The 25561-nt window shown below is 41.1% G+C and overlaps 1 protein-coding gene across 3 annotated transcripts in view; it reads left to right on the plus strand.

Annotated features, from left to right (window-relative positions):
* LOC126203628 (transcription termination factor 2) overlaps positions 1–25561 on the plus strand; it is a 307259-nt gene that overhangs the window by 276048 nt on the left and 5650 nt on the right. For all 3 annotated transcript variants that reach the window (XM_049938002.1, XM_049938001.1, XM_049938003.1), the window contains 2 exons: positions 10672–10881; positions 23663–23820. In XM_049938002.1, coding sequence (XP_049793959.1) covers positions 10672–10881; positions 23663–23820 — 368 coding nt within the window. The remainder of the gene's footprint in view (positions 1–10671; positions 10882–23662; positions 23821–25561) is intronic.

Here is a 25561-nt window from a genome sequence, read left to right on the forward strand (position 1 = left end):
AAAGTGCTGTTGTTAGGTGGTTCCCGTGGAAGAGTTGTTGGCCAACTTTTGCAGGATGAACTAGGATCAGAATACCAGTTCAGGAATTTTTTAAACCAGTGCTGGTCTGGGGCAGGTAACAGAGGATTTAGGATCACTTTGCAAAGATTTCACTAAGGAAGACACTGTGGTTATAGTGGGTGAGCCAGGTAATAGTATTGACAGAGAACCTGGGTACAGTATAGAGTGTGACCTGGCAAAGATTGCATCAGCATCAAAGCATACTAGTGTTGAGTTTGTATCTATTCTTGGGCGCTATGACCGACCTAATTTGAACTCTTCTGTCAGGAGAGTTAATTTTGAGTTGGAATGTCTGCTTACGATGGATGAAGGGTCACACATTGGTGTGGTTCCTGTTGTTTCTGTCAGTAGGTGGGTTTATACTAGGAATGTCCTTCACCCCAACAGGAAAGGGAAGGGTAAAGGCCGGCCGCGGTGGTCTAGCGGTTCTAGGCGCTCAGTCAGGAACTGCGCGACTGCTACGGTCGCAGATTCGAATCCTGCCTCGGGCATGGATGTGTGTGATGTCCTTAGGTTAGTTAGGTTTAAGTAGTTCTAAGTTCTAGGGGACTTATGACCACAGATGTTGAGTCCCATAGTGCTCAGAGCCATTTTTGAAGGGTAAAGTGGCTGGGAAAATAGCAATAAAGTTAAGGGGAGAGGCACGAGTGATAAAATACCAGTGGTTATAGGATTGAGAAAAGATCTTTTTTTTTTAGGGTAGGGAGGACAAAAAGAAGCCAAGTTTTAAGAGAAGTTAGTTGAAACAAACCTTCAGTTTGAGAGAGAGAAAAAAAAAAAGAAAACATAATTCTAGCTCATTACATCAGCATAAACAGCTGTTGATTAAGAATTTTCAACAATCAGCAGAAATTTCAACTCTACACAATTTTAACTAAGCAAATGTGGAATGTCAGCTGTCTTTATTGCATCAGAATATTCGAGGACTGAGAAATAATGAATTAATTATCTGCATAGATGAATTAGAGTCCTCAAATGCATCTGACATAATCTGCCTCTCTGAACATCATGTGACCACTGGTATAGAACTTTTAAGTGTTACAGGATTTAGCTTAGCATCTCACTTTTGTAGAGCAAAAATGGAGGAAGGAGGAGTTGTCACATTCATCAGGAACTGTCATAAATTTAAGAACATAGACATTCATAAACTTTGCCTAGAACAGCATATGGAAGCATGTGCAACATAAGTATAATTTCATAAAAAAAACCTCATAATATTAAGTGTATATCAAGCACCTGCAGATAACTTTAATCTGTTCATAAACCACATTGAAGCTGTTCTGGCCCATTTAGCAATCAAAAACAAAGAAATAATGGTTGCTGATGACTTCAGTGCAGAATTCCTTAAAGACTCTGTCAATAAGAACTTATTTGAGTTAGTAAAACTGTTATTCAACTTAATTCCAACTGTAAAGTTCCCAACTAGGGTAGCCAATTGCTCACAAACAGCCTTTGATAATATATTTATAGAAAAGTCCAATGAACAAAATTATATTACAAAACCAATAGTCAATGGCCTCTCAGAGCATGACATGCAGTTCCTTCTGTTAAATGTTAATACTGAACAGGATTTAAAATCTGTTAAATCCGAACTCAAGAGGGTAAGCAATAAGCCAAAAATTGATTATTTTAGGACACTCCTCAGAGCCATTCACTGGAGTGATGTTTACAGTGCTCATGGCATGAATGAAAAATATAACACTTTTGCTAATAAAGTACTTACCTTATTTGAACACTGTTTTCCCCCAAAACTAACAAAGGTTAAATCAAAGTTTACAAAGAAGCCATGAATTACTCAAAGAATAGAGGTATCTTATAAAACAAAAAGAAAACTGTATCTGTCAATCCGAAAAAGTTCTGATGTTGAAGCTATAGCACATCACAAGACATATTGCAAAATATTAAATACTGTAATATGGACATCAAAGCAAATATATTACAAGGAAAAGGTAGTTATATCAGACATCAGACAACAAAATAAAGACAATATGGAATATAGTTAAGGAGGAGGCTGGTAGAACCAGACATGAAGAGGCGCAAATAGCATTAAGAGTAAATGATACATTGGTGAGAGATGTGTATAGTGTTGCAGAAATTTTTAACAAACATTTTATAACTGTTACTGAAAAGATGGGGTTGTCAGGTTCTGTAGATGCTGCCATGGGATACCTGAGACCAGACATTTCAAGTAACTTCCATAATATGAATTTGACCCTCATTACCCCAGCAGAAGTAATGTCCATCATAAAATCTTCAAAATGAAAAACATCTAGTGGGTATGATGAAATATCAACAAAGTTAATTAAAGAATGTGATTCTGAGTTAAGTAACATATTAAGCTATCTATGTAACCAGTCGTTTATCAGTGGTGTATTTGCTGAAGTTAAGGCACTGTTTAAGGAGGGAGGTAAGGAAGTAGCGTCAAATTTCTGTCCAATTTCTCTTTTGCCAGCATTCTCAAAAATTTTAGAAAAGTTAATGCACAACTGGCGTTATAACCATCTTATCACAAATAACATACTGTCAAAATCGCAGTTCGGATTTCTAAAGAGTTCCGATATTGAGAAGGCTATCTACACTTACCGTGAAAATGTACTTAATTCATTAGACACAAAATTGTAGGCAAGTGGTATACTTTGTCATCTGTCAAAGGCATTTGACTGTAAATCACAATATCCTTTTAAGTGAATTAGAATATTATGCAGGGAATGCTGCAAAATAGTTTAAATCTTATATCTCTGTTAGGAAACAAAGGGTTTTATTAGGAAAGAGACATATATTAAGCTATCGGGCATCATCCAACTGGGAACTAGTTACATGTGGGATCCCACAAGGTTCCATCTTAGGGCCCTTACCTTTTCTTGTGTATATCCACGACCTTTCATCAGCAACATTACCTGGTGCCAAGTTTGTTTTGTTTGCCAATGATACAAACATTGCAATAAATAGCAAATAAAGTGTAGTCTTAGAAAGATCAGCTAATAAAATATTTGTGGACATTAATCACTGATTCCTAGCCAATTCTTTGTTACGAAACTTTGAAAAAACACACTACATGCAGTTCAGAACTTGTAAGGGGTGTCCCACGAGTATATGCCTAACATATGATGACAAGCAGATAGAAGAAGTGAACAGTGTTAAATTCTTGGGATTACAGCTTGATAATAAATTCAAATGGGAGGAGCAAACCACAGAACTGCTGAAGCGTCTAAACAAATCTCTATTTGCAATGTGAATTCTGTCAGTCATAGGGGATATAAAAATGAAGAAGCTGGCATACTGTGCTTACTTTCACTCCATAATGTCATATGGGATTCTTTTTTGGGGTAATTCATCAGGACAAGCTAAAGTTTTCTGGGCACAAAAACGTGCAATAAGAGTTATATGTGGTGTGAACTCAAGAACATCCTGCATAGGCCTGTTAAGAGAACTAGGGATACTAACTACTGCTTCCCAATATATTTATTCCTTAATGAAATTTGTCGCTAAAAGTATATCACTTTTTCAAACCAACATCTCAGTTCATGGAATCAATACTAGAAATAAGAATAATCTTCACAAGGATTTAAAGTCACTTACTCTTGTACAGAAAGGCCTGGAATATCCGCGGCATTCGAGCCAGTCGGGATGAATTGTCAATCCTCTTACGATCCTACTCGCCAGTCATCTTCTGTCTTCACGAAACAAAGCTGTGTACCCACGATTGTTTTGTTTTCCCTCATTTTCAGTCAGTCCGTTTTGATCTCCCCTCTGTTGATGGCACTCCAGCACATGGAGGACTCATGATTATTCTCCATGATACCGTCCATTATCACCCAATCCCCTTAAACAGTTCCTTCCAAGCTGTTGCTGTCCGTCTCTCCCTTTCTGGATACACCTTCTCTCTTTGTACTGTACACATTCCATCGTCCACGCTAATGGCAAGAGCTGATCTCCTTCACCTTCTTGGTCAGCTTCCGCTTCCCTATTTGCTAGTTGGGGACTTCAATGCCCACCACCCGCTTTGGGGATCTCCGCGTCCTTGTCCGCGCGGCTCACTATTGATAGACGTCTTCCACCAAGCGGATCTTGTTTGCCTCAACACCGGGGACCCTACATTTTTGTCTGCCTCCACGACAAATTTGTCTCATTTGGACCTTTCGGTCGGTACTGTTCCGCTAGCTCGGCGCTTCGAATGGTTCGCTCTTGCTAATACACACTCAAGTGACCACTTTCTGTGTGTGTCCTTAGATTGCAGCCATAACTGCCATATATGCGCCCGAGATGCTGGAAGTTTGCCCAAGCCTGTAGGACACTTTTTTCATCTCTAGTGGCATTCGATGACCGTCACTTTCCTAGTGTCGATGATGAGGTCACTCATATTACAGAAGTTATTCTTACAGCTGTGGAGCGTTCAATATCTCGCACCTCCGATTTGCCCCCGCGCCCCCCAGTTCCTTGGTGGAACAAGACATGCCGTGACACAATATGTGAGCGGTGACGTGCTCTTCGCGTTTTCCGCCACCATCCTACTTTGGCCAACTGTATCCACTATAAGCAGTTCTTTGCGCGATGCCGTCATGTCATCCGCGATAGCAAGAAGGTAAGCTGGGACTTCTTTACTAGCTCATTTAACACCTTCACTCCCTCCTCGGAAGTTTGGAGTCAGATATGACGGTTATCTGGCGGGCCTAGTTTCTCCCTGGTCTCTGGGCTCACTGTTGCACACGATACCTTAGTGGACCCCATTGCAATTTCTAACTCATTGGGCCAACACTTTGCTGAGATTTCGAGCTCTTCAAATTACCCGCCAGCTTTTCTCCCGAAGAAATGTGCAGCGGAAGTGTGACCTCTTGCTTTCTCCCCTCAAAATCATGAAAGCTATAATACTGTTTTCTCCATGCGGGAACTCCAACACACACTCTCTTCTTCTCGCTCTTCTGCCCCAGGACCGGATGGTATCCACATCCAAATGTTGCTGCATTTGTCATACCATAGTCTGCACTACCTCCTTCTTTATAATCAAATTTGGACCGACAGTACCTTTCCCAGAAGATGGCTGGAAGCTATCGTCGTTCCTGTTCCGAAAACTGGAAAGGACAAACATCTCCCCTCTAGCTATCGCCCCATTTCTCTCACGAGTAGTGTATGTAAGGTTTTGGAGCGTATGGTGAATTGCCATTTAGCCTGGTGGCTGCAGTCCCGAAGTCTTTTAACACCTGCCCAATGTGATTTCCAAAAGCATCGTTCTGCCACTGACCATCTTGTTGCTCTGTCCACTTATATCATGAACAATTTTCTCAGGAAACACCAAACAGTAGCAATATTTTTTGATCTGGAGAGAGCATACGATACCTGTTGGAGGACAGGCATCCTCCGCACACTGTTCTCTTGGGGCTTTCGAGGTCGGCTGCCCCTTTTTCTTAGTGAATTTATGGCAGAGCGCACATTTAAAGTGCGAGTGAACACTACTTTTTCCCAAGAATACGGGCTACCCCAGGGCTCCGTGCTAAGTGTTGTACTGTTTGCCATTGCCATAAATCCAGATATGGATTGTCTCCTTCCCGATGTCTTGGGCTCCCTCTCTGTGGACGATTTTGCGATCTACTACAGCTCTCAATGGACCAGCCTTCTTGAACGACGTCTTCAATGATGTCTCGATCGCCTCCACTCTTGGAGCATCGAAACTGGCTTCCGCTTTTCTCCCAGTAAGACCATTTGTCTCAATTTTTGGCATCGTATGGAGTTTCTTCCGCCTTCCTTACATCTAGGCCTTGTCAACCTTCTGTTCGCAGATGTCGCTAAATTCTTGGGTCTTATGTTTGACAGAAAACTGTGCTGGTCCTCCCACGTTTCCTATATTTCGGCTTGCTGTCTGCGATCCCTCAACACCCTCCGTGTCCTGAATGGTACCTTCTGGGGAGCGGACCGAGTGGTCCTTCTCCGCCTCTATAGTGCACTCGAAATTGGACTATGGAAGCATAGTTTACTCCTCTGCTCGGCCGTCTATTCTTTGGCGTCTCGACTCTGTCCACCACCGTGGATTACATTTAGCGTCTGGAGCTTTTTACACCAGCCCTGTGGAAAGCCTTTATGCTGAGACTGCTGAACCTCCGCTGTCCAATCAGTGAGCTGTCCTTCTGAGTCGTTATGCTAGTTAGCCATCTGTCTTCCATGCCTGCTAATCCAGCCCATGTCGTTTTTTTCAATGCCTCCTTGGATTTAGGGTATGCAGGCCGCCCTTCCTCTCTACTTCCATGGGGGCCCACTTCCGTCAACTGCTAAGTTCGCTTTCCTTCCACTTTCCTAGAACTTTCTTGACAACTTGGAGTACAGCACCACCTTGGCTCTGGCCTCGGATCTGCCTGCTCCGTGACCTTTGTCAGTTTCCCAAGGATGTTACACCTCCTCTTGTTTATCGTCGGGAATTTGCTGCTCTATTCGCACAAATGAAGGATGCCACATTTATTTACACTGATGGCTCAAAAACATCATTTGGTGTTGGGAGTGCCTACATGGTTGGCTTCCCAACCAGTTTTCGGTTTTTACTGCGGAGCTTTACGCTGTTCTCCAGGCTGTCCAATACATCCATCGCCATCAGCGGATACAGTATATTATATGCTTAGATTTGCTCAGCTCTCTCTTCAGTCTCCAAGTTCTCTAACCTGTCCCCCCTCTGGTCCACCGGATTCAGGACTGCCTCCACTTGCTCCACTTGGGGGGCGTCTCTGTGGTGATCCTCTGGATCCCAGGACATGTTGGTATCTGTGGAAACGAGGCGGCCGATATAGCGGCCAAGGCTGTAGTCTCTCTTCTTCAGCCTGCTCTTCGCATGGTTCCCTTTGCCGATCTACGGAGTGTTTTATGTCGTCATGTTGCTCTTTTATGGCACACACATTGGTCGACACTTCTCAATAATAAATTGCGGGACGTGAAGGCCCTTCCCTGTGCTTGGACCTCTTCCTCTTGAACTCGTCGTCGGGAGGAGGTAATTTTAACTAGACTCCGGATAGGGCACTGTCTTTTTAGCCATCGACATCTTTTAAGTGGCGATCCTCCCCCGCTTTGTCCCCACTGCTCTCAACTGTGGACGGTGAGACACCTTTTACTTTAGTGCCCCTATTTTGCTCCGTTACTCGCCTGTCTACAGCTGTCGCCTGATATATCTTCCATTTTAGCAGATGACACGCGCTCAGCCAATCGCGTTCTCGAGTTTATTAGTGTCAGTGAGGTGACGTCAGTCATTTGAAGCTCTTTTTGGGGACAAACAACCCCCTCCGTTTTTAGTTCCCCTCTTTTTTTGAGTTTCACTCCCTTGCTGCTGGTTTCCAGTTTGGTTTTTACCTTTTCCTAAGTCACAGACTGGGTGCTAATGACCATAGCAGTTTTGCGCCCTAAAACCATTAAAAAAAAAATCCAAGACGTAGGTTGATTTAGGTTTATAATACTGTAATATTTAGTAGCTGTTATACAGCTGACTACCGGTGACAGTTTGTCTTGTTTCATTGGCCATTGGAAATCAACTGCTACAATCCAGATTTTATTTTTTAGTAAGACATCTGTGTGTCTTGGTGTTGCTGAATACCAGGGCAGCCAACTGCCACAGAACTGGTTAGGCACCTTGGAAAGTCCCAGGTTCCATGCTGTCTCCTATTGTCTAGGGGCATTTCAGAACAATAAATGATGGTCAGATTAGTAATTTCAAACAATGGAAAATCCAGGAGGAAATAATGAAATTATGAGGAGGATAGACTGCTACTCACCATAGTGTGGAAATGTTGAGTTGCAGACAGGCACAACAAAAAGACCACTAAAAAAAGTAAGCTTTTGCCCAAAAGGCCTTCATGTGTATTAGACAGCACACATACACACTCTTGCAAACACAATTCGCACACAGGTGACCCCTGTTTGTGGCTGCTGAGGCCAGACTGGCACTAAATTTTTTGCCTTATTGACTAATCTAAGGAAGATCATGTGCAGGGAAAGTGATTTATTGAATTCCTTGGCTATGTTTAGCTCATCATTGTATAAGTTTTTAATCTTTGCACTGACAGTCATTTCAGTTCTGGCTGATATCACCAGGGAGATTACATTTAAATTTAATATGCAGTAAATGGTGTTCTGCAATTACAGGTTAACTCTTCAGAAACAACCAAACACAGAAGGCTCTCTTTTTGACAGTCGCCTTAAAAGCATGAGGTTAAGGAAACAGTCTACAAGCAAGGCACAACAAAACTACCATCATTGTTCTTCCAGTCTTGCATTACACCATTAGTGTACATCATATATACACATACACTCAAGCACCAAAGAAACTGTGGTCAGCAACGTATAAGACATCAAGTGTCTGGCACAGCTGTTAGTTCGGTTACTGCTGCTACAATGGCAGGTTATCAAGATTTAAGTGAATTTGAACGTGGTGTTACAGTGTGCACACGCTGGTACGCAGCATTTCAGAGGTAGTGATGAAGTGGGGATTTTCCCACACGACTAGTTCATGAGCATGCGGCTACTATCAGGAATCCGGTAAAACATCAAATCTCAGACATTGATGCAGCTGGAAAAGATCCTGCAAGAATGGGACAAATGATAACTGAAGAGAATCGTTCAGCATGACAGAAGTGCAACCCTTCCGCAGATTACAGTGCTTGGCCATCATCAAGTGTCAGTATGTGAACCATTCAACGAAACACCGGTAATATGGGCTTTTGGAGCCGAAGGCCCACTCATGTATCCTTGATGACTGCAAGACACAAAGCTTTACACCTTGCCTGGGCCCGTCAACACCGACATTGGACTGTTGATGACTGGATACATGTTGCCCGGTGAGACGGGTCTCATTTCAAATTGTATCGAGTGGATGGATGTGTACAGGTATGGAGACGACCTCATGAATCCATGGACTCTGAATGCCCACAGGGGACTGTTGACGCTGGTGGAGGCTTTGTAATGATGTGGGGCATGTGCAGTTGGAGTGATAAGGGACCCCTGGTATGTCTAGATATGACTCTTGACAGGTGACAAGTACGTAAGCATCCTGTCATGTCCATTGTGCATTCCGACGGACTTGGGCAATTCCAACAGGACAGTGCGACACCCCACACGTCCAGAATAGCCACAGAGTGGCTTCAGGAACACTCTTAGTTGAAACATTTCCACTGGCCACCAAACTCCACACATGAACATTATTGAGCAAATCTGTGATGCCTTTCAACGTGCTATTCAGATGAGATCTCCACCCCCTCGTACTCTTATGGATTTATTGACAGCCCTGCATGATTCATGGTGTCAATTCCCTCCAACACTACTTCAGACATTAATTGAGTCCATGCCGCATTGTGTTGAAGCACTTGTGGGTGCTCGCGGGGGCACTACACTATATTAGGCAGGTGTACCAGTTTCTTTGACTCTTCACTGTATGAGCAGTTCACACACCTGTAATCGTTCTGATACTAATACTTCTGTAGAGTGCTCCAACAGTAGACTGTTTAAGTGGAACTACGGCACCTATAACAGTAGGCAAGGTAATGCTGTTGTACTAGGGGAGAAATTGGAGTAACACAAGGTATTTAGACAGATAATTATTTTGTGTAAAATTTGGGAAAATTAGTACCTGGGAATATCTAAATTTACTGCTTCGAATAAAAATTGTGTGTGTGTGTGTGTGTGTGTGTGTGTGTGTGTGTGTGTGTCCCCTCCCCTGCGCGCGCGCACACACACACACACACACACACACACACACACACACACACACACACACACCACCTGCTGCACTTCTTCATTGGGGTGAAATTTGGTTCCTCATATTGCCTCTTTGAGTAGTCTAAACATGTAATCATTCGGTGTGAGGTCTGGTGCTTATGATGGATGTGGCAGAGTACAAAAGTGCAGGTCATCGATGGTTGCAAGTGTCGCATGGGCAGTATGAGGCCAAGCATTGTCATGTTGCAAAATGGGACCTGTAGTCAAAAGGGGTAGAGAGAAGTGGAGTCTGATTCTGAGCTGTAGGACCATAGTGAATGGGTAGAGAATTAATGACTTTTCATATTGACGTGTTCTTTTACTAAGACTGATCATCTGACTAGAAATGTAGAAGAGTGAAACAGTACTAATCCAGAAAAGACTGATCATCTGACTAGAAATGTAGAAGAGTGAAACAGTACTAATCCAGTGAAGAAACTTCATTTGCCAAATGTGAGGATATTTTGCCATTTATGTGCACTAATACTGGCTGCTTAGTTTTGAAGGGCGCATACTTGTAGATTTTCTTGTCATATTACAAAAGCGCTAAATGTAAAACATTCTCAGCTGCTTCCTATACTGTACCACCTTTTCCATCTTTCATCATCACCCACTAAAAATTGGATATAAATATCTTGTTTAATTTTTAGAGTTGTTGCATAAATGAATGTTGCTAATTAGTTTTCAGTAGAAGTTCAAATTTACACACAACTAAATGTTTTTATATTTTGCTAAGTAGGTAAAAAATAAGAGTCAGGTGATGTCCTGCATGTTAAAAAATGCAATCATGAACTTTTTTTCATCAGAGAAGTTTCTGGTAGTTCCTAGTAAATATGCATGATTACTCTTTTTCCCATTATTCCTCTTCCTTACTGTTTTGTTTTATTGCAGATGCAAGCAGTTTTTGATAAGTTATCCGAAACTGTTTTGGGCACAGAAGACAAAGCTGTTATCATTTCTCAGTGGACAAGCATGCTGGAAATATTAGCAGAACACTTGCAGGAAATGGGTGTCAGATTCACAATTCTAAGCGGCTCGGTGCCAGTCAAAGATAGGGGTGACATTATTGACAAGTTCAATAGACCTGACAGAGGACCAAAGGTATAATATTATAGCAACATAAATGTGAGAAGCTTGTAATTAAGATTAAAATTGTGGATAATATACACATTTTCAGTGTTTCAGAGGATATAATGATAGCCATAAGAGAAATAATGTGAAACTTGAATCACAGTATATCGAATAACTGTGTTGTAAAAAATGAATTGAGAAAATTATTAAAATTGCCAAGGAGAGGGAAGCTACGCAGAACTTAACTTTAGGAACTGTATTTTTTAGTACACTTAAAAGTCTAGTCCATATCAGTTCATGCAGGCTAGGAAAAAATCTTACCTTCATAATCTCTACTGTTACTGAATTTAGCATATGTTAAAATGAAGGACTAAGTGAGGAACATGTATTTTTTTGTTTTCTTCCAAAAAAAATTATGTTATGAGATACAGCTCTCCAAATATGAAACTGTACATACCATTTTGAAGATGCGAATTTTGTAAAAAAAAGAATTTAAAATGCTGTATCTCTGGAACAGTTCTAGATACTTCGATGAAAGATAGTTGCTTTATGCTTACAAAGAAATCCTTCATTTGGACTTATTTGTCAGAGTTCTTTTACTATAGTGTTCTGAACTTTTTTTATAATTTATGGAATTTTTTTTAAAATGCCTATTATTATTATTATTATTATTATTATTAAGACTTAAAGATTTCAATTTATACAAGTTCTGTGTACTCTGTTTTGTTCTGAAATTAGCCAGTGAATGAACTAAAAATGTGTTCCACTGCTTCAATATCTTCCTTTGATATAGAGTAATACCTTCCCGTTGAACCAATAGGAACTGGAGCACTTACAATCGTCAAAACATTGTGAACAGGAAGTGAGCACTGATGGCATTGTTGCTGTCCCTCAGCTGGAAACCTATGTCCAGCAGCTGGTCCATGTGGTAGTATAAAGTTCACTTATATTTTGTTTAACCCATAACTGGTGTCTATAATCTCTGCAATCCACCAGTCAGTCACACACACACACACACACACACACACACACACACACACCACAAACATCCCCCTTCTCAGGTTGCGAATCTGAATATTATCCTGCGGTTTCTGAGGTTGTAGCCGAACAAATGAAATTTTTTCTTTCTTGCTCTTTGAAGTGCGTGCAATATGAGATCACCCATCACTTTGAGCCCAGAAATGTGTCTTTTGAATTCCTTTCACAGGAGTAGTTTGTTTGGACCATTCTTCTTTTTTCTGCTCACGGAATTCTTCAGCTTCCTCCTTGGACAAAAGAATGAGGGCTGTGGATGTGTAATATTTCACGACTCTCATAAAATCCTCGGTATTCTGAATTGCAGCTGCATATGTTCTGGAAAGATTATGTTTTGTAGCATGGTGCTTCAGCAGGTCTCCTACACCATCACAAGGCCCCTTCCCATGACCAGTCAGTCGGCACAAGCGTCTTACTCAATTCAAACAGGTGGTAACGATTTTTAAAATGTTTACAAGCACCGTAAGAAATAATGATGATCTTCTCTGCCGCTGTTTGCAGTTGAAGAATTTTGCGCATTGCTAGCAAAGCATATGCTGAGTCATGTCCTGTGTCATCACTTATAACTGCAACACTTGTGGTCTTGTTTTGAAAATATGTTACTCCTGTAAAAATTGAAACCTGGTCATTACTCAAATGATAGCCTTGTACTTCTTATGGGAAAATTACAGACAAGTTCTCAGCAAAATCACAGTGAAGCACTAAACATAGTTCTTCAGCCTGTACACACCCTGTCACTTCTGCAATGTGTTGTTGTTGCAATTTCTTCAGATGCTGTTGTGTTACTGCTTTCATTGACCCTTTACCAAGTCCATCAATGAAAATGTCAAAGGCAACAGCTTTCTTAATTACTTTATTTTCCTCCCGTATTGCTTCTAATTTCTGCAGAGTTATCTGCTACATCTTCCAGGCCAAGTTTCTGTAAAGACAGTCCTTCCTTTCCAGGGCAGTCACCACATTCTTCAAACAGACAAGTCTCTCACTTTACGTTACAGACTGCTATTGACTTCACACGCCCAACCAAGGTGTCATATGTCATGTGCTCCAGTAAGTTACCACACAAAAGTTCAAAATTCACACAGTACACACATAAACAAACATCTCTGGGTGGATGTGGAACTACCCACTTAAGCCGTAATGCATAAAATTTTGATCTTCCAATACGTGAAGTTCTATACTTGCTCTTATAAATTGCAAAAGTTTCTTTAATACCGCGAGTCATGTACCTCTTAACTTGTACAACTTTTTGACCTTCAACTGTTGCAGTTATAGTTTATTTTTTTATTGCCACTCTGCCGAGAACAGTCCCATTACTCTTCCAGATAAAATGACTGCATTATTTTTAACTTGAGCTGCTTCTACAGGGTGGCCATATAATAGCAATCTGGTCTTCCAAAGACTCATTTTACAGACCTCACATTTATTGATTTGTCTACCATGTACTTTGATACTGGTGGAATGTGGTTCAAAATTGCTTTCTTTGAAAATGTCTCTGGAATAATAGTTAAAACATGCACCTTTTCACTGTAGAATGCACAGTATTCAATAGCTGAATTGATATTTGTGAAAAATTCCTGGCAAGAAGGTGCAAGAGTGCTTTATTTCATTTTCTTCTGAAGATGTGATTTCTACTTTAAAGAGTGTGATCAGTTTTGCTGTAGTGTATTCATTCATAGCTTTAGTAATATCTCTGCACTTTCTTGATGCATAGAGCTTATGACTTGACTTCACTGACCACGGTTTCTTAACAGGACTAACACCTACCTCTGTAGTTGACTGATTCAAGGTATTTAATTCTTCCTCTATTGATACAAAATATGCATCATCTGCACCATGGGAGGCTTTACCTTGTTCAGATACTATCATTGTTGTTATTCTGTCAAAACATTTAGAACACACAGTCATCACTGGAAACATCTTCACTTTGAAGCAGAGTCTTCAAATGAGAGCATTTATTCCCAACCTGAACAAAGTCTGTGGCGTGTGTGTGTGTGTGTGTGTGTGTGTGTGTGTGTGTGTGTGTGGTTTTTTTTGTCATATATAGCACTCTTTTATGGATATGCAAATAGTCAGCACACTTCATTCTCCTGTGTCCCCAGTCAGAAGACATTTCAAACAGTCCTTTTCACAAACCACACTATAGTTGTGTCAGCCGGCAAATTTCTCACAAAAACACAGAACTCACTGGATGGTCTCAGATGTCTTAGAAGCCTCTTCAGTAAACAAATTAGCACTGAACAACTACAATATAGAAACCTGCAATGAACAACCACAACAAAGAAACTGACAAGAAGCTATAAGTATAAGAAATATCTGCATCAATGAAAGTGAAAAAAAAACTGCAACAAAGACAGTAGAAATAAACATTGTAACAAAGAAATTAGTAAGAAACATCTTCAGCGAAGACATACATTACCCTTGAAAGCTAAATAAAATGATTTTTAAAACAAAACCTGTCCAACTTAAAAAAGTGGAAGTTCTCCTTTACAGAGAATGTAGTATTACATGGCACTAATCAAAAGAAAAAAAAATCAAACTTTTGTGGATTGGCACTTTGAAAAAAAATCTGTAAATTATAAAAAAAATTCAAAAGGTGACAGTAAAAGAACTTTGACACACATGTCCAAACGGTGGGTACCATTGTAATAATAAGGCAATTATCTTTCTAATAAAAAAAGCTGTAACAAAATATCTAGAACTGTTACAGAGATACAACATTTAAATTTTTTTTTCAGAAATTCGCTTCTTCGAATTGGTGTTCACAGTGTCACATTTGGAGTCCTGTATCTCGGGGCAGGAATTTTTTTGGAGAAAACTAAAACATATGTGTTTCTTACTTACTCCGGAGTTTTAACATATACTAAATTCAATAACATTGGAGACTATGAAGGTAATACCCCTGCCTGAAGTGAAGTGATACGAATTATGCCTTTTATTTATGTTTTACACGACACACTTTGGGAAATGATTCCCATTATTAAGTGTGTACTTCTTTGTACTATGATATTTTTTCATAATGTTTCTGCTCTGTTTTGTTGACTTTACTGCAATATATAAAAATGCACATGTTTAAGTTATTTATCGATTTTTATATCTAGTTAGTGGCGAAATTTGGAATGACTTGTACATCCAGTTTCCTTATGGTCTATTTGTGCAGAGTCTCACATATGTTAAAACATCATTCTCAACTTTCAGCGCACAGTACGTATAGGGAATAACTTAAATAAACAAACAGTTACAAAGACGTTTGTAGATGTAGTTGACAGAGAGAATGTTAAAGATCCTCCACAGATATTCTTTTGTACAGAAGGTACTTATCTTAAAAATACAGAAGGTACTTATCTTAAAAATATGGATTTGCTTACATCTATTTTACAATGGTGCTTATTTCTTTGTATTACTACTTTTATTTAAGTATATTGTCGAAGCACCTGAAGAAATTTACTGATTCACTTTCAAGGTTTTCATTTCACATTTTGTCTTTGTATTTTCTGTAATGTGTATATATGGCCAGTCCTTCTAATAAATCCATTTCATACCCTTTATTTGGTCGGTGGAGTACTTTGACATTTTGCTCTACTTTTCCAAATGGGTGTCCTGTAATGTGTATGTGTTTAGCTATTGCTGTGTGCATCTGTTGTGTGTGTAGGCTTTAATGTGCTCTGTGTACCTGGTGTTGAAATTTCGGCTTGTTTGTTCTAAGTAGAACATGGAGCGTTCCTGGTATGTTACTTTGTATATTCCAGAGTCAGAGTATGGTTAATCATTACACTTTGTATTATGTGTTAGTTTTTGTTTTAGTAATTTTTGAGAATATTTGCTATCTTCTGAGATATATTGCCAATGTATGGGATGCTAGATACACATTAGTTTTTGTCTTTTTCTTTTGTAGTGCTCTTTGTGTTTGGATTTTTCTCCACTTTGGTTAGGACTGTGTCAACCATGGAAGCATTATAATCATTAGCAACTGCAATCCCTTCACTATATTTATTTCTTTGTGAATGTTTTCTTGAGTCACAGGTATTTTAGCTGCCCTGTGTAGCACTGATCTGTATGCTGCCTATTTATGGATGTCCAGGTGACATGAGGTTCCAGAGTCTGTTATGTCAGTCATTGTAGTTTTCCTGTAAATTTTGAATTTGGACTTGTTGTTGTTTCTTGCAATATTTAGGTCCAGGTAGTTGATGCTTTTGTTTTGTTCATGTTCCACTGTAAATGTAATTTTCTGATGTAGATTATTGAAGCAATCCAGCATGCCTGTTATGTCTGTGGCATCCCTGTCCACTAACAGTAGTGTGTCCTCTACATATCTCCTATAAAATTTAGTTTTCCATAGACGGAGTTCTTGGCTGCTAATAACAACATTCAGGAGCATGTTGTGCCACAGGGTGGTCTACTTTGCTCTTGGCCACAGTATGGCAGTGACCATTCATTCTGGTAGACAGCTGGTTGTCATACCAATATAAAAAGCTGTACAATAATTGCAGCAGAGCTGGTAAAGGACATTGCTGCTTTCACAGGTGGCCCAGCCCCTGATGGGGCAGGATAAACGTGTAACAGCACTGGAATAGGAAGTGTGGGAGAGGGGAGGGAGGGGTGGGGGGATTGGGCAGGTTTTGCGCCTGGGTCTTCCACAGGGATATGATCCTTGTGGCAAGGGGTTGAGGTTGGCAGTGGTATAAGGATGGACTAGGATGTTGTGCATTTTTTGTGGGCGATGGAACATGGTGAGTGGGCAACGGAAAACTATTTTAGGAGAGGTAAGAAGTATCTTGCGTAGGATGTCCCAGACTTCAGAGCACAATGATAGGTAATCAAAGCCCTGGTGTACAATTTAGTTCAGTTGTTCCAGTCCAGGCTGGTACTGGGTGATATAAGGGGACACTCCTTTGTGGCTGGTTCTTGGGGTCAGTTGGAGGATTGGGGGTGTGAGGGGGGAAAAAGCATGAGGTATCTATTTGCAGATGAAGTCTGAGGGATAGTGCCTGTCAGTGAAGGCCTTGGTGAGACCCCTCTGTTACTGAACAAGGGAAATTTTGGCACTGCAAATATGCCGTCCTTGGGTGGCGAGGCTGTATGGTAGGGATTTTTTGGTGTGAATGGGGGGTGACAGCTGTCAAAATGCAGGTACTGTTCGTGGTTGGTGGGTTTAATGTGGACAGGGGTGCGGATGGAGCCATCAGAGAGGAGGTGCTCAACATCTAGGAAGGTGGCATGTTTGGTTGAGGAGGACCATGTGAAGCAGATGGTAGAGACGTTTTTGAGGTTATGTAGGAATGAAGTTAAGGTGTGTCCTCAGAGTCTTTCATGGTAGTGTGTCTGAATAAAATCCTCTCAGTTAGCAACCCATGTCAGTTTGAATAACATTCTCAAGCTTTCAATGGCTATCTCTGCCATCGTCGTCAGGAGTAAAACTACCAACTGCTGGGGACTAGCACAGTTTTCTACTTATATACCCACAATTACTACTGTTGACACTAATCAGGGAGGGCCTAAACGACATGCGCTGAAGGTGAGTTGGGCAGCTCATAGCAGGTCCAGCCTGCCACAGAACCGAGTGCTGTCACGTGGTGCAGGGTTGGCGCCATGTTTGAAACTGCCACTCCTGCCTCCCTACAAGCATTAAGCATCCGTTCCTTCCTTTCGACATCCATAGCATGCCCCGTGCCGTACTCAGTGTCTGCTCCTGATCTCTGTTAAAATTGTTGCTATTCATTCTAATCTCAGCCACCTCTTTTATAACAGAACCCCAGTATGTTGACACTTGAGCCAAGACTCGTATTCTCAGACTATATTTTGTATTCGTTTTTCAGGCAATGCTCAGCTATGGCCTACTTGTGCTCCCTTTGTTTAATGTGTCTTGTGCTCAGTACAACACTCTGCAACTGTTCGAATTGTCTGGCCTATATAGATGCTGCTGCACTCACACGGGACACCATACACACTGGGCACACAAAGAGCTACATCAGCTTTAACACAACTTGTATCTTGGGGGGCGGGCTGGAACACTGCTCTCAATCCTGTTTATATGTCCTAAGTTGCTGCTCAATGCCCCACAGTATGGCAGGAAAGCCATTGGCTTGGCTTCTTCTGATTATTCAAAAGGTGTCCTCCTCTAGTGACATCTGAAAGCATTTGCAATGTCTCTTTTGTTATAATCATTCTCTCTGAACACATGTCTCAAGTGCTGCAATTCAGACTGTAGGTGGTTGTTGTCAGAAATAACTTTAGCTCTGAGTATTAACATGTTCAAGATAGTTTTTGAATGTACAGGATGGTGCAAACTATCAGCATTCAAATATCAATCAGTGTGCGTCAGTTTCCTGTACACTGAATGACCAACTCCTGCCTTTCAGTCAACTAAAACATCCAAGAACGACAGCTTGCCATACTTCTCGATCAAGATGGTAAATTTAACGTTGGGATGGACCACTTATATGGTCCATGAAGTGCTGCAGTGTATTTTCATCATGAGGCCATATCAGGAAGGGGCACCGATGTACCGTAGGAAGCAAGACAGACGCAACACTGCAGAGTTCAGAGGCTGCTCCTCAAAGCGCTCCATGAAGAAATTCGCGACTGCAGGAGATAATAGTGAGCCCATTGTTGTACCATCAAGATCGAGAAGGATGGCAAGCTACTGTTCTTGGATGTTTTAGTTGATCAGAAGACAGGAGGCTGGCTTGGTCATTCAGTTGTCAGCAAACCAAAGCACACTGATTGATGTTTGAATTCCAAAAGTTTTCACCACCCTGTACACAAGAAAACAGTCCTGAACATGTTAATACCCATGTTATTTCTGACAAGTACCACCCATAGCAGCACTCGAGACCTGTGTTCAGACAGAATGGTTATATCAAAAGAGACATTGCAAATGCTTTCAGGTGTCGCTGAAGAATGACGGGTTGTGAATCGACAGAAGAAGCCAAGCCAGCAGCTTTCCTGCCATACTGTGGAGCAATGAGCAGCAAGTTAGGACATATACTGCAGAGACATGGATTGAGACCAGTGTTCTGTCTACCCCTAAGATACGAGATACATTGTGCCCTGTTAAAGAAAACAGAGCTCTTGGTGTGTGTGATGTGTATGGTGTCCTGTGCGAGTTTAACAGCATCTATGTATGCCAGACAATTTGCACAGTTACAGGGTGTTGTACTGAGCACAAGAGAACTGTTAAACGAAGAAATTTCGATAAGTCAGCCACACCTGAGCATTGTCTGGATAATGGACACAGAATACAGTTTGAAAAAGTGAGAGTCTTGGGTCTTGCATCAACATACTGGGATTCCATTATAAAAGAGGCAGCTGAGATTTAATGAACAGTAACAATTTTAACAGAGACCGGGCGTACACACTGAGTAGGTAGTGGGGGCATGCTTCGATGCCGAAAGGAAGCAACAATTAATGCTTAACATGTGCAGGGAAGTGAGAGCAGCAGTTTAAAATGTGGCACTGGCCCCACATAGCACCTGGCATCACTTGGTCCCACTGCTGGCTGGAGCTGCTATGAGCTGTCCAGCTCACATTCTGCGCAAGTGCCGTTTTGGCTGTCTCTGATCGGTGTCAGCGGCTGTGATGGTGAGTATACAAGTGGCAAATTGTGCTAACTCCCAGCAGCCAGTAGGTTCACTCCTGACGACAATGGCAGAGAGAACCATCGAAAGCTAAACAATTTTACTCAAATTGATGCAGCTTTGAAAACCGAGAAGATTGTATTCAAAGATAGGGTGTCTTGGCTTGAGTCCAGATCATGAAGATACCATCAATGAACCTGAACCAGACTAGTGGTTTTGTGTTTTGGGAGGCTAGGAAGGTCTCCTCCACACGTCCCATAAAAAGACCGGCATACGAGGGTGCCATGGAGGTGCACATGGCTGTGACATGTATTTGTTTATACACCTTCCCTTCAAATGAGAAATTGTTGTCGGTTAGGATAAACTTAGCAAGATGTGTGAGGAATGAGGTAGTGTGTTTGGAGTCTGAAGGACAATTGGAAAGGTAGTGTTCAGTTGCAGTAAGACAATGGCCATGAGGGATGCTGGTGTGTAGGGACGTAGCATCAACAGTAACGAATAGGGATCCAGGAAAGGGGGGCGGGGGTGCTGGTGAAGAGTCAGGAGTCTGTGAAGGAAGTGATTGGTGTCTTTGAAGTGAGAAGCTAAATGACGGGCAATTGGTTGCAAGTATTGATCAATGAGAGATGAAATTCTTTCAGTGGGGCACTATAACTAGCCAAAATGGGGCATCCAGTATTGTTAGGTTTTTGATTTTGGGGAGCTTGTAGAAGGTGGGTGTGTGGGGTATCATAGGGGTGAAGAGGGAAATGGATTCAGGGGAGATGACCTGGGAAGTGCCTAAGGCCTTAAGCAGGGATTGGAGTTTTTATCAGACTTCTGGAACGGGATCACTCTGGCAATGTTCATTGGTGGAGGAGTCGACAATAGGCAGAGGCCTTCTGCCAGGAAGTCACTGTGATTCATCACAACAGTGGTGCAACCTTTGTCTGTGGGTAGGATGATTAGGTCGGGATTTGTTTTGAGGTTGTGTATGGCTGTTCTTCCTTCTGCTAAAAGGTTGGTGTTCTGAGGAAGGGACCTGGTGAAAGACAGTGAGGCTAAGTGGGAGGTAAGGAATTCCTGGAAGGTTGTCGGTGGGTTGTTAGGAGGTAGCTGGGGTGGATCATGATTAGGTGATGGTATGAACCGGAAGAAACAGGGTTCAGTGTTGGAATTAGGGTGGTTTTGGTTTGAGGGATTGGCGGCAAAGAAGTGCTTACATTGCAGGGATCGTGAGGAGGAGAGTAGGTCTTTGACAAGTCCAGCGTGGTTAAATTTAGGAGTAGGGTTAAAGGTGAGACCTTTGGATAGGACTGAAACTTCTGTGGAGCTCAGGCTTTTGATGGAAAGGTTAACAACAGTGTTAAACACTGTGAATATAATAGGAGTTGGATAGTGGTGCTCCGAGGTGGCAGTAGGATGTCAGCAGTTTGGATAACTCATGTAGGTGGTGTCTGGGATGCTCCTCCACGTGCTGGAGAGGAAGGGATTCAATTTCAGAGATGTGATGTATGGAGTAGGGATTGCAGAGTAGTAGAATCTTGTGAAGGAAGCAGATGTGGTTGTGGGATGCCAGTGTCATGAAGATGTGTTTTTGCAGTACCAGGTTTGTGAGGGCCAGGGATTGGCAGAATCTGAAAAGATGTAGGTCATTGTGAAAGGAGGGGTGGGATCCAGAGAAAGGAATCTTTACCAGTAGGCCATTTGGGGTGATTCCATGGTTTAGGCAGCATTTGAGAAACAGGATGTGGTACTGCGTTTCAGCCAGAGAAAGGGATACTTGTCTGAATTGGTGCAGAAAGATGGAGCAAGGGTCCATTGTGGCAGGAATGGTGTAAAGGAAATCATTTTGACCCATTCAAATTCATTTACATGCTGATTAGTGTTTTCTGACAGTGTCAAGGCATTCTGGAGTTGCTATGTCATTTGAGAGCTCTTACTTTGTGAGTTTGGCATATTGCTGATCTTTCTGGTCATGTCAGATGCCACTGCTGTAACTGTGTATGCCTATCTGTGAAAACTTAATTCATTACAGCTAATATGGTGGCCACCACATCCTCCAAGTGATTAATTTTTACTGGATATTAAAAGTTTCAGAAGCATAAGAGTACTGAATGTGCATTGTGTGCACCATAATGTAAATGTTGTAAATGCTGACTGCTCATTATCAGAGAAGTCATGAACTTGACAAACTGTCTGAATGAACATTGGTTAACTGCAGATTTGTTAAAAATTCGAAATAAAACTGAAAATTGTAATGTAGCTAGTGAACATTGCAGAAAAAGTAAATCCAATGAGTGATCGTTCATACATGTTAATTCTGATGTAAATTACAAAGTAAGAAAGGATTTTAAGTGATTTTGATGGCTTCTGTGTATGTCAAGTAAACCATTTAAATTACTGTAATTTGAATGTATAAAGTCCTGGAAAAGTGACAGCTGAAAATTTATTATAGAAATTTCCCAGTTTGCTTGAATTCTACGTAAAGGAAAAAAAAAATAGCTGCTGTCATTAAACATCAGTGACATAAGTGAAACTGTAAGGCATAAAAATTTATTGATTTAATTGAAAAAAAAAATATGGCTTCAAATCTGTAATGCTTGGAAAAGGCATTTACACAAAGAAGTAAAATTTAACAGAGATATTGCTTGTATTTAATATATAAAGCATTATACTTAGGAATGATAACATAATGACTGAGAAATGCATATTACAACATAAACAAATCAATATTGATCAAAGTTGGTTCCTTATCATGTAGTTAACAATGTTAAGACACACTAGCATGAAAAACTGTCATTAATGTTATTCAAATAATTATCAACTATATGGTTGCAAGTAGATTCTTACTTATTGTTCAATAGTACAGTATATTTAATATTCAAAAATAAGTAAAATTGTTTCTTTTGGATAACTCCTTCTGTACTGTACACAAATTTTTAATCTAAAACCAGTAAAGCAGAGAAAAATGTGTTTCTTTTGTTGTTACATTTCTTGGGTAAACTTATAACCTTTCGATTTCAAATTTACATCTGAGCTAATGTTGTCATTTTACATGATATTTCAATAATACCCCAACTATCTTTTTTGTGTATGTTGAGTGCCAACCTTGGCTATTGGTAGTTTGGATTACAACCAAACTATGAGCAGAACAAGGCACCTTTCATAATAGCAGTGGTGTCATTGTGCTGACAGTGACATTCCATTGCAAGCTTGCCACTGAGTCATTCCTTCAGATCAGATTTCTTAAATTTTGTTTCTGTGTGTATAGCAGTGTATGTTACTCTTTTCCAAGCATAAGTTACATTCATGATAAGGTAGTACTGTATTAGTCAATATCACTATTGCTTTCAAATGAAATGTATTGTTAGCAACAATCCCATTAAAGCTTGTGACACTAGTATTCACAAAATCTTCACACAATGACTACAAATGGTGCTTGTGTAAATCCCACACTAAATTTTAACAAGTTTCTTTTATCCAATAACAATTTTTAAAGACAAAATAATATGCTACTGAATGTCAATGAATGAAAACACGAAGAATAAATTTTCATTCAAATTTCTGTTGGCAAATGTGGCAGTCATTCTAATAACAAAAGTAGCTGAACATAGCAATTAAAGAAATAAAATTTGAATATGTAAATCCTCCTATCATATGATCTGTTGATACTTTTTACAGTATACAAAAATGGACTGTATCTTTCTGAGTTCATATACAAGATAATTTGTAAAAGGCAGTGCAATAACTTTCACACGTAAGTACAATTTTCCCCCCCATTTGGGTTTGCATCAATGCACACAGGAATGCAGAGACTGAGAAAAAATTTCTGTACATTCTGAGTTAAATGAAGTATATTTAGAGAGGGTCTGTCTTTCTGAAACTTTTATTGTCTTGCATGACTATAGTCATTTCTAGACTACGTACAGATGCATTGCTTTCTATATTGTTTGCCTGATGATACTGTTCCTTAGGTTTGTTATACAAATGATGGGTGACATGATACATGTTAGAATGTTTCTTTAAAATGTAATTTCTTTGTTGGGTGCAAACTGCATGGCAATGGAAAACAGTATTTTGCAACTTGTGCTGGCTCTGTTACTGCTGTTTAATAAGCTGTCACCATCTTGGCCCATCAAGGTTGACAAGCTGTGGTGGGGGCTGTGGCTTTCAGTTATCATTGGATGTACTAGCAATGTTATTACTTATTTCCTTTTCAGGTTATGCTTCTGTCATTGACTGCTGGGGGAGTTGGCTTAAATCTGGTTGGCGCAAACCACCTGTTTCTCTTCGATGTTCATTGGAACCCTCAACTTGAAGCACAAGCCTGTGACAGGGTGTATCGTGTTGGCCAAAAGAAACCTGTTCACATATACAAGTAAGTGAAATAAATTGATGTGAAATTCAGCAAAGAAATAAGTAACTATATAAAGACAGATCATAGTTTACCTAACAGAAAAGATGTTGAACAGCAGTGGACAAACCATTTGAAAACAAGTGTACATAACATGTGACACTACTAGCTACAGTACTGCAACTCTCTCTCTCTCTCTCTCTCTCTCTCTCTCTCTCTCTCTCTCTCTCTCTCTCTCTGTCGCTATCCAAACAGAATAACAATTGATGAAGTACTAAATTTCAATGGGAAACAAGTGGAGAAATCAATTTGAGCTGCGCATCCTGAAATCAATAGCTGGCAGGAAGCAAAAACACAAAAAAACTTAACTGTGTTGAATGCCTGCAGGGAAACTAGTGTACTAAGAACTTATATCCCTGTTTTCTAAGGGAGCAAAAGAAATTAAAAATTTGACAGTATTATGAAAAGTATACTTGCTACTAGCCACATAATGGAGATGCTGAGTCGCAGATAGACACAACAAAAAAGACTGTCATCAAGTAAGCTTTTGGCCAAAAAGGCCTTCAGCAGAAATACACAAAACACACACAAACAGTCTCTGGCTGCAGAGGCGAGACTGGTAGCAGCGCATAATGGAAGAAGCAATTTGGTGGTGGTGGTTAAGGGGGAATGGGGCAAGGAGGGGGAAGGATAGCAGGATGGGGGTGGGAGACAGTCAAGTGGTGCTTGTGGGAGCATACAGGAACTGGGGGAGGATAGAGCAGCTGGCTGCAATCAGTAGGTTAGAAGAAGGGGCAGCAGAAAAGGAGAGAAGTAGAAACACTGTGGGTGTGTTGATGGGACGGAGGACTGTTTAGCACTGGAATGGGAACAAGAAAAGGGCTGGGTGGGTAAGGACAAGGACAATGACTAATTAAGGCTAAGGCCAGGAGTGTTATCGGACTGTACGATAGATTGCAGGGAGAGTTCCCACCTGTGTAATTCAGAAAATCTGGTGTTGGTGGCAAGGATCCAGATGGCACAGGCTGTGTAGCAGTCGTTGAAATGAAGTATGTCAGGTTGGGCAGTGTGCTCAGCAGCTGGGCAACTGGGTGGTCCAGCTGTTTCTGTTTGTCAGTGGCCCTTCATGCGGATAGCCAGCTTGTTGGTTGTCATGCCCACATAGAATGCAGCAGTGTGGTTGTAGATTACCTTGTAGATCACATGACTGGAGTATGTGGCGATGGGAGGATAGGATGCATGTGACATGTCTTGCATCTATGTCTATTACAGCGATATGAAGCAAGGGACTGGGAGCAGGGGTTGTTTAGGGATGAACAAGGATGTTGTGTAGGGCAGCAGAATACCACTGTGGGAGGAGTGGGAAGGATAGTGGCCATGTCATTCGTCTTATTGTGCCCTCCTACCCACTATCCTTCCCAACCCTTCCACAGTGGCATTTCATCGCCCACCGAACCCACACAACGTCTTTGTCCATTCCTACACAACCCCTGCTCCCAACCCCCTTCCCTCATGGCTCTTACCCATGTAATAGTCCTAGATGCAAGACCTGTCCCATACATCCTCCCACCACCACTGTCACCACCACACCACCACCACCACCACCTCCTCCTCCTCCTCCTCCTCCTCCTCCTACTCCAGTTCTGTCACACAAGCATCACATATCCTATCAAAGGGAGAGCTATCTGCGAAACCAGTCATGTGATCTACAAGCTAAGCTCCAACCACTATGCTGCATGACAACCAACAAGCTGTCTGTCTGCAT

The sequence above is a fragment of the Schistocerca nitens genome, chromosome 9, assembly GCF_023898315.1.
Source record: "Schistocerca nitens isolate TAMUIC-IGC-003100 chromosome 9, iqSchNite1.1, whole genome shotgun sequence".
NCBI lineage: Eukaryota > Metazoa > Arthropoda > Insecta > Orthoptera > Acrididae > Schistocerca > Schistocerca nitens.